This window comes from Prunus dulcis, chromosome 3, assembly GCF_902201215.1.
Source record: "Prunus dulcis chromosome 3, ALMONDv2, whole genome shotgun sequence".
In the NCBI taxonomy this organism is placed as follows: Eukaryota; Viridiplantae; Streptophyta; class Magnoliopsida; order Rosales; family Rosaceae; genus Prunus; species Prunus dulcis.
This window is the reverse complement of record NC_047652.1, coordinates 9,617,728-9,626,684: the sequence shown is the minus strand read 5'-3', so window position 1 is coordinate 9,626,684 and position 8,957 is coordinate 9,617,728. Positions and strand designations below refer to the sequence as shown.

The following is an 8,957-nucleotide window of genomic DNA, read 5'->3' as shown; positions in this document are numbered from 1 at the left end:
ACTATGACGGTGTGACGGTTATTTAGAAAGGGATGCTGAGGATACTTGGCTCATGTGATTGATACATAGGATAATGAGTTGCAGTTGGAAGAAATTCCGGTGGTACGGGAGTTTCTGGATGTGTTTCCAGAAGATCTTCCTAGATTACCTCCTCAACAGGAGATTGAATTCACTATTGAACTCATCCCAGGAACAAATCATATTTCTTAGGTGCTGTATAGAATGGCACCAACTGAATTGAGAGAGTTGAAAACTTAGTTGCAAGAGTTGGTGGACAAGGGTTTCATCTGACCCAGTTTTTCTCCTTGGGGTACACCAGTTCTGTTTGTGAAGAAGAAGGATGGCACCATGAGGTTGTGCATTGATTATAGACAATTGAACAAGGTTACAGTTACGAACAAATATCCGTTGCCTCGCATTGACGACTTGTTTGATCAGTTGAAGGGTGCTAAGGTGTTTTCTAAAATTGATTTGAGATCATGCTATCATCAGTTGCAGATCAGGGAAGAGGACATACCTAAGACTGCTTTCCGTACGAGGTATGGCCATTATGAGTTTTTGGTGATGCCTTTTGGCTGACTAATGTGCCAGCAGTGTTTATGGATCTCATGAACAGAGTGTTCTGACGTTATTTGAATTGCTTTGTGATTGTATTCGTAGACGACATTCTCGTGTATTCTAAAAGTCAAAAGGTACATATGAAGCACTTGAAAATTGTGCTGAGAACTTTAAGGAGGAGGCAGTTGCATGCAAAGTTCAGCAAATGTCAATTTTGGTTAGACAAAGTGAGTTTCTTAGGGCACGTGATTTCTGCAGAAGGTATTTACGTAGATCCCCAAAAGGTGGAAGTAGTGGTAAATTGGCCGCAACCAACTAATGTCACGGAGGTACGAAGTTTTCTTGGGCTAGCCAGGTATTATCATCGCTTTGTGGAGGGTTTCTCTACTATAGCGACATCTCTTACTCGTTTGACAAGAAAATGAGTTAAGTTTGAATGGACGAACGAGTGTGAAGAAAGCTTCAATGAACTCAAAACCAGGTTGACAACTGCCCCAGTATTGACACTTCCTGATGATATTGGAAATTTTTTTATCTACAGTGATGCATCACGACATGGGTTAGGTTGTGTGTTGATGCAAGATGGTAAGGTAATCACTTATACTTCTAGGCAACTTAAGAAGCATGAGTTGAACCCTGCGCATGATTTGGAACTTGCCACAGTAGTGTTCGCCTTAAAGATTTGGCGACATTATCTTTAAGGGGAAACGTGCTAAATTTTTACGGATCATAAGATTTTAAAGTATTTGTTCACCCAGAAGGAACTTAACTTGAGACAAAGGAGCTGGTTAAATGGATAAAGGACTATGACTGCACCATTGAACATCATCCTGGGAGAGCTAATGTTGTGGTTGATGCTCTTAGTAGGAAGTCGTCTGGATCCTTGGCTCGTCTCCGAGTAAAGTATCTTCCATTGTTGGTGGAGTTGAGGAAGTCGAGAGTTGGGTTAAGTTTGAATGATCAGGGAGCTCCACTTGCTACTCTCTACTTAAGACCAGTGTTGGTTGAACGAATTATCGAAGTTCAAATGCAGGATCCGTTAATCTGCACATGAAGGTTGGAAGTCGAGAATGGTACAAGAACAGATTATTCGGTGAGGAATGCTGGAGCCTTGATGGTAGTAACAAGATTGTATGTACCTGGGAATGATTATGAAGAAGAAAATAGCAGAGTATGTAAGTAAATGTTTGATTTGTCAACAGGTCAAGGCTGAACGGCAAAAACCATCGGGGTTGCTACAACCACTTTCGATCCTTAAGTTTAAGTGGGAGCACATTACTATGGACTTAGTGTTCAAGCTTCGTCGGACGCGAAACAATCATGGTGGAGTTTGGGTAATAGTGGATCGACTCACCAAGTCCGCTAAAGCGACTTATAATCTGAATAAACTGGCCAAAATCTTTATTGCTAAAATTGTAAGACTGCATGGGGTGCCAGTATCTATTGTGTTAGACAGAGATCCTCGATTTACGTCCAATTTTTGGACAAAGTTACATGAAGCTTTTGGGACCCAATTACGGTTCAATACTTCCTTTCAACCGTAGACTGATGGACAGTCAGAAAGAACAATTCAAACCTTGGAAGATATGCTAAGAGCTTGTGCGCTACAGTTTCAGGGAGAATGGGATGATAAACTACCTCTCATGGAGTTTGCATATAATAATAGTTACAATTAAGCACCGGGATGTCGCCCTACGATGCCTTGTATGGAAGACAGTGTAGGACTCAAATTTATTGGGATAAAGTAGGTGAGCAAAGAAGCAACAAAAGAAGACTGAACAGAGAAAGACTCAAGGTAGCCCAGGATCGGCAAAAGAGTTATGCTGACAATAGAAGGAAGGAACTTCAGTTTGAAGTTGGTGGCTGGGTATTCTTAAAGTTGTCGTCGTGGAAAGGTGTGGTGAGATTTGGAAAGCGGGGAAAGTTAAGCCCTCATTACATTGGGCCATGCAAGATTTCGGAGCGTATGGGCCTACTGGCTTATAGACTTGCTTTGCGTTCGAAACTTTCTCGGTTACACGATGTATTCCACGTCTTCATGCTCTGGAAGTATATTTCAGATCATTCTCATGTTCTAGAGTCACAACTAATAGAATTGAAGGATGATTTGAGTTATGTGGAGCAACCCGTTCAGATTTTGGATTGGAAGATACAAGTACTACATCCTAGAGAAATCCCACTCGTGAAAGTCTTGTGGAGGAGTCACGTTGTGAAAGAAGCCACCTGGGAACTCGAGGAGCAAATGCGGGCCCAGTACCCTTACCTATTCAAGTGACAGGTATGAAATTTCGAGGATGAAATTTTTATAAGGGGGGTAGATTGTAATAACCTGATCCTATATTAATATTTAATTATTAATTTATTCAAGTAAAAGACGAATTTACCCAGAGAATATTTTAATGGTTTAAAAGTTAACTTTTTGTTCGGGAATTAATATGGGGATTTTAGTTGTACCGTTGTGTAGAGCACATCGAGATGAATTCATAGACATGTAGTGGGCTCAAATCGGAGTTGTAACAAAGAAGTTATGATTTTTAAAACCCAGATTTTTTTCAAATCGGAGTTGTAACAAAGTAGTGGGCTCAGTGGCATAATCGTAAATTTTTCAAAGTTCAGATTTTTAAAACCCAGATTTTTTTCTCTCTCGCGAGCTCCACGACCAGCCAACTTCAGACAGAGATTTCTCCTCCGTCCAGGCACCAATTCTGACGCAAAACTTGCAAACTCTTCATCTTTCTCTCCTCTTCGTATCCATACCAAATTCCAGCCCCCAAATCCAAGGAATTAAACCCAAATTCGAGCCAAAACCGAGCCAAAACGGGCTGTTTTAAAACAGCAACTTCCGACGAGTTTTCTGGCCAACTCCGGCAACCCCAGGCCGTGCAATCAGACCCAAAGCACTTCTGTACCTCCCCTATGTGTTTTCCCTTAAAGACCTGACCCAATTTCAAGTAGAAATTGTCAAATCCAAACCCAAAAATTTCTAGGTTTTTCAAGAGACAAAATGGTTCTTTCGAGGGCTTTAACGGTTGAATTGATCTTCGAGCCAAGGTATAAATTTACTCCTCCTGATGTGCTTGATCTGTGGGTATGAATATTGGAATTGGAGTTTTCAGATTGTCAGAAAATTGCTTTACACACCCGCCAACGGTGGCTGCACATCGGCAAGGTGTCAAGGTTGGGTTTTTATCCTAAAATGATCCCCACATCGTCCCCAGCACAATGGAATGCTCAAATTTCAATTTGGTTATCATTTGATCGTCGATCGGATATCGCATATTAGGCGTTATCCAGGTTCGATATGTTCGGACCGTTGGATGGACTTCATTTTCAAATATGTTAATCTAGACACCTCTAGGATCGTGTAGAAATTCGCGGATCGAGAAACAGAGTCTCGGATACTCCGATTCAATAATTCGAAGTTTAGATAAACGATAAACGTCTGATCTTGCGATTGCGAGCTATCCGACCGTTTGATTCATACCAAAATTGTAGAACATGTTTAGTAAAGTGTGTTGAACCTATAGGAACTCTCATATGGGTAATTGGGGGTCGTGGACCCCATGGGGTACCGGATTGACCAATATGGAAATTTAATCGCTTACTTAATCTCGGGTCTTTTCAGACCATCCCACCAGTCAGAAATGTTGAAAATGGGCCTAGGAACTATTGTAAGTCACATACACGCACTTTTGAGGCTGGGGGCTAGGGTTTTGATTAAATAATTGTAGTTGAACTATTTTATTAATTAAATGTTTTAATTGCTTAAATAGGTACTCCTGCAGGAAGGACCCTCGAAAGGTCAGGCTAGCTCGGACACTCAATGAGTGGACATTTGTTTTGTAAATAGTTTTAAGAAATTCTTTAACTGTGGTTATTAATTACTTTGCTTAAGGAATGGATAATTGATGTCCACGGACATTCTAGTTGCCTTCGGTTAAGTCAGCGTGCGTTTAACAGTTGCCCCACGAGTCTTAGGGTTATCCGGACGGTGAGGAGCGAAGATGCGGCTCAGGTTGACCAAGTGTCCACTGTGTCTTGTGAGGAATGCGGCTAGGGTGACTTTGTGTTTCCAATGCCTATGAGGATGTGTCGCATTATGTGACACAAGGAATTGACGGTATAATGTGGGAATTAAGTAGAAAATCATGGAATTGATGGATTTATTATGGGTACACCTAGGTGGAAGGAAATTATCTCTTTTCAATGCTTTCAAAAGGTTTTGATGATTTGATTGAATGCATGATCAATTATATGTATATAGATACGCATGCTAGATTTTGGTACGAATATAGAACATGGATATAATTGGATTTCTATATGTTTTAATTGTGGGGTTAGTATGTTAATATTCTATTTTTCAAAACATTTAAATGTTTTGAGCCCCGAGGCAGTGGTCGTGTACCAGAGCACCACCACAAGGCAGTCATCCCTCATCACTCATTCTTTTCCACTATGTAGAACTTCTACTATAACATAACTTTTCTTGTAAATTAAATTGATTAGTATTGCTCTGAAATTGCCCTAGGATTTATGTAAGGCCTGAGGCCATAAAGTTTGTTGTTTGGTTGCATGAATTCTACTATTGTGCATGTTGAACGGTTGTGAATATTTAAATTTCTTGTTGTACCGGTGAAAAAGTTTGGGATTGGGCAATTTACAGGGGAGACTCTGCCGATTTTTCGGCAGAAGTCAAACCCAAAAGAAACTTTGGATTTCGTTAGAAGGGCAATTTGGTTAAGTAAGCTCGACACCTGCTAGGTGTCGGACATGCACAGGGTTCGGCGTAGATTCCAAAGTGGGATTTGGGTTGGGTCCTGTCACATGGAGTGTTATAACTTGTAGGTTTCGAATATTTACACTAGTAGGCCTTCTCCATGTTCCCCCAGGGTTACCAAATAGCTTCTGGCGGCTTTGGGTCATTCTTCCATGGGTGGCACAATTCATCGTCATCTAGCAAGTCATCAAAGCATGTGATGACAACGGCTACCTCTTTTCCCCTTCGTTTTGGCATGGGGTCTTCATCAATGGCTTGCTTCCTGAAAGGGAGCTCGAGAACTCCCTCATGTATCTTAGCATGTAAGATCCTCTTTAGAGTTTGACATGCAGTGGTTGGATGTCCCACAAAGTGATAACGATAGTACCTGATCACTCTTTTCCTCTCTAGTAGGGACTTTGCAGGGCCTGATGGGTTTGATGGTGCTGTCAGCGAACATTGTGTCAAGGATGGCGCAGAATTCTTCGTCTTTTCATGACAGTGACGGATATGTCTCCCTATCTTTTCATTTGCGTGAGTTGTAGTCACTAGATGACTTGTCATCCACAGCCAATGTTTCGTGTGCCTCATTCTTCTCACTCCTCTAAGTATTTCTTACAGAACCTGTCTACCAAATCTTTCCAAGAGTGAATGGAGCTTGGTGCCAATGTTGTATACCATGTATAAGCACGATCGGTAGGGCTTTTTGAAAACTCCCGGAGATGAAGATTATGATCACCAGCGTGTGGTCCCAAAGCATCGATGAAGCGGTTGACATGCTCTTTTTGGCTTCCTTTCCTTCCGTTAAAAAGAACGAAGCTTGGTGCTTTATAGCCTTTAGGATACGGCTGATGGATAGGCTTGATGGATACGGTGGCTAAGTTACATACTTCCAATCCTCATAGCTTCGACTTAGTTCCTTCTTTAGCATGGCTCTTCGTTCCTTCTCCAGCATGGCAATGACATCTTCATGAGTGACAAAAGATGGCCCCTTTTGCTCAGAACCCTTTCCGGCAGCAGCAGACTCCTCTTGAGGTGGTCTTTAGTTTTCTTTGCTTGGCTTGGAGACTGAACTTTTTAGCTCTTTGATTGTGTCCACCATCTCCCTTTAGGTTTCTCCCATAGCATGGATGGCTACAATGAGGTCCGAGAGGGTGAAAGCTCTCTTACTTGTGTGTTCTTCCTCTCTAGGGGAGGCATTTTTCCTTGATTCCAAGTCACCATGGTCCGGCCCTTCTTCGAAAGCCATGGTATTGCTTCTGGTCTTTTTCCTAGGAGGCATTGGTGAAGAGAGTGGCCTAATCCCCAGTAGAGTCGCCAATTTATATAGGGGCATTTTCATTCCGGCATCTACAGATGGACCTGGGCTGTTGTAAAGAGCAAATGGGTGAACTTTCCCTTGTGTTTGAGTTCAAGAATCAGACCCCAAGAGTGCTTCGAAAGGGCTGTGGAGCCTTAGGAAACACCTTGGTCTCTTTCACCAACAAAACCAACAATTGCTTATAGATAAATATATGGCTTGCCTTGAGAAGCTTGTGGCATGGAAGCTAAGTATTCATGAGTTTAGCATCAAAGAGAGAGAGGGCTTGTATTTTCTATGAGAAACAGGGGTTCAAAGTAAAGGGAGAAGGAATTTCGAGAGAATTTCTTGAGGAGAGAGTGGAAGAGATTTGGGAGGATAAGTGGGTGGTTTGAGCAATTTTCCAATAGCTTGCCGAAAGCTTCGTCAAGCCTTGGAATGGTTTGCCAGTAGAGAAAATGGGAAGAGATGGAGGAATATGGCTCTAAATTGAAGGGTTCCAGGGATGAGAGGTGATGCTTGCTCTCTTTGGATGTGGTTGAGATGATGGGTAAGAGATGCCCCCTTTTATAGGCGCTAGAAGCTCCTTCTTCCCAAGAAATAGCTAGTTTCTCCCTAATCTACAAAGTCTCCCCCTCCATTTCTCTTCTCTTCCTTTGACTTATCCCTATTTGGTGAAATCCTCCTCAGTCCAAACACACAGGGACAAGATTTTTGGAGGCTCTAGAGCTTTCCGCAGTTGTCCCTGTGACCATCTCCTATTTTGGGCTACCCTTTCTCCTTCTTTTCTCCTTCATTTTATGGCAAGAGCTGGTGGGAGAAAGGAGTGGCTAATGGTGTTGGTCTGAAGGGCGTTTTGCTCAAGTATCCTTTGGTTTCTAGAATGGCTTGTGTAACATCCCACATCGACCAACGGAGAGGGGGTGATGTGCCTTATATGTACATGCCAACCTCCATCTAGCACAAGGCCTTTTGGGAGCTCACTGGCTCGGAGTCATGGGAACTCTGAAGTTAAGTGAGTTTGGGCTAGAACAATCCTAGGATGGGTGACCCACTAGGAAGTTGCTCGTGAGTTCCCAAAAATAAAATGGTGAGGGCATGGAGGGGGGCCCAAAGCAGACAATATCATCGTGCTATGTGTTGGGTTTGTCTTTGGCCATGTGCTGGAGACTCCCAGCAGCGTGCACACACAAATACCTTTTGGTTCTTTAAGTGGTCCATCGTGGTTTTGTCTCCAGCCATGGGAGACTTTCAGATATTTTCCAAGTTACTTGGGCCATTCCCTAAGGTGATGGGCCAGTTTACTATGGGGATGGGCCAATTTTCTAAAGTGATGGACTATTTTTACTAAGGTATTGGGGCAATTTTCTAACATAACGGGCTACCTTTTACTTTCTTTCATGTTTACCCATATATTTGGGCTCAAGAAATGGGCTCGAGTTTTGGGGTTCCTAAGTGGCCCAAAACTTCCACTTCTTAGCTCATCAATGGGCCTTGATAAATATACTCATTTATGTACTCTTTTTACTTAGGTTTTGTAGGAGAATTAGATTTAAAAATGGCTTATTACTTTACTTTTCTGATTTTCAGCTTTTCTGCGCCCTTAGAAGGTTTTTAAGGGAAGATCAACTTTTCGGAGGAATTTTAGCGCAAGGCCAATTGGAGATGAAATCTAACATCTTGAAGTTCCATCTTTGATTTTTCTAGAATTTTATACTGAGCCAATTAGTACAGTATTGCAAGTAAAGTTAGCCCTCGTGCAGACAGGACAGTTTCATACATGTTATGTGAATGTGAAGAAACGGAAGCCTTCCCGAATTTTTGAAGTCACGTGCTATATATGGTTGGAAAGATAAGACATTTATCTTTTTTAAATATACTTTTACTGATTTTTCTAGAAGGCTGAAGATCCCCAAATCGTGTGACAATTGGGCTGAGCTGTATTTCCCTATGGAGTTAGGAATTGTGATCTTTACATTCCTATTTGGATTCCTTATTTACCAAGACTTCTTGGACGAATTTTAAGTCAATTTTAGGGTTTAGAACTCTGATATAAGTGATATAAAAGGTCAGCCAAGGCCCCCATACAAAGGATTCACGTCCTAAGGAAATCAACCGCGCAAGAGGAGAAAGCTGCCAACGAGTTGCGCAAGAGGAGAAAGCTGCCAATGAGTTCTTTCTTTTCCTTCCTTCTTTTAATTGTCAGTTCTTATGTATTTATTTTTGAGTTCATCCAAGAACATGAGTAACTAATTTCTTGTTAGTTAGGGCTTAATCTTGAATCCCTAAACATGATTTCAATTTTATAAACAAGTTTGAATGGATTTTCAGTTTCTACAAGCG

The 8,957-nt window shown here is 41.7% G+C and overlaps 1 protein-coding gene across 1 annotated transcript; it reads left to right on the top strand.

Moving 5' to 3' along the window:
• The first annotated feature begins 2,242 nt into the window (after positions 1 to 2,242).
• On the top strand, positions 2,243 to 2,833 carry LOC117621704. The gene has a single exon (XM_034352259.1). It carries the CDS (start codon positions 2,243 to 2,245, stop codon positions 2,831 to 2,833), a length of 591 nt encoding a protein of 196 aa, XP_034208150.1.
• The last annotated feature ends 6,124 nt before the right edge of the window (positions 2,834 to 8,957 follow it).

Bases quoted from the DNA above. Each gene is read 5' to 3' on its own strand.
- LOC117621704 (XM_034352259.1), top strand. From the start codon at position 2,243: ATGTCGCCCTACGATGCCTTGTATGGAAGACAGTGTAGGACTCAAATT.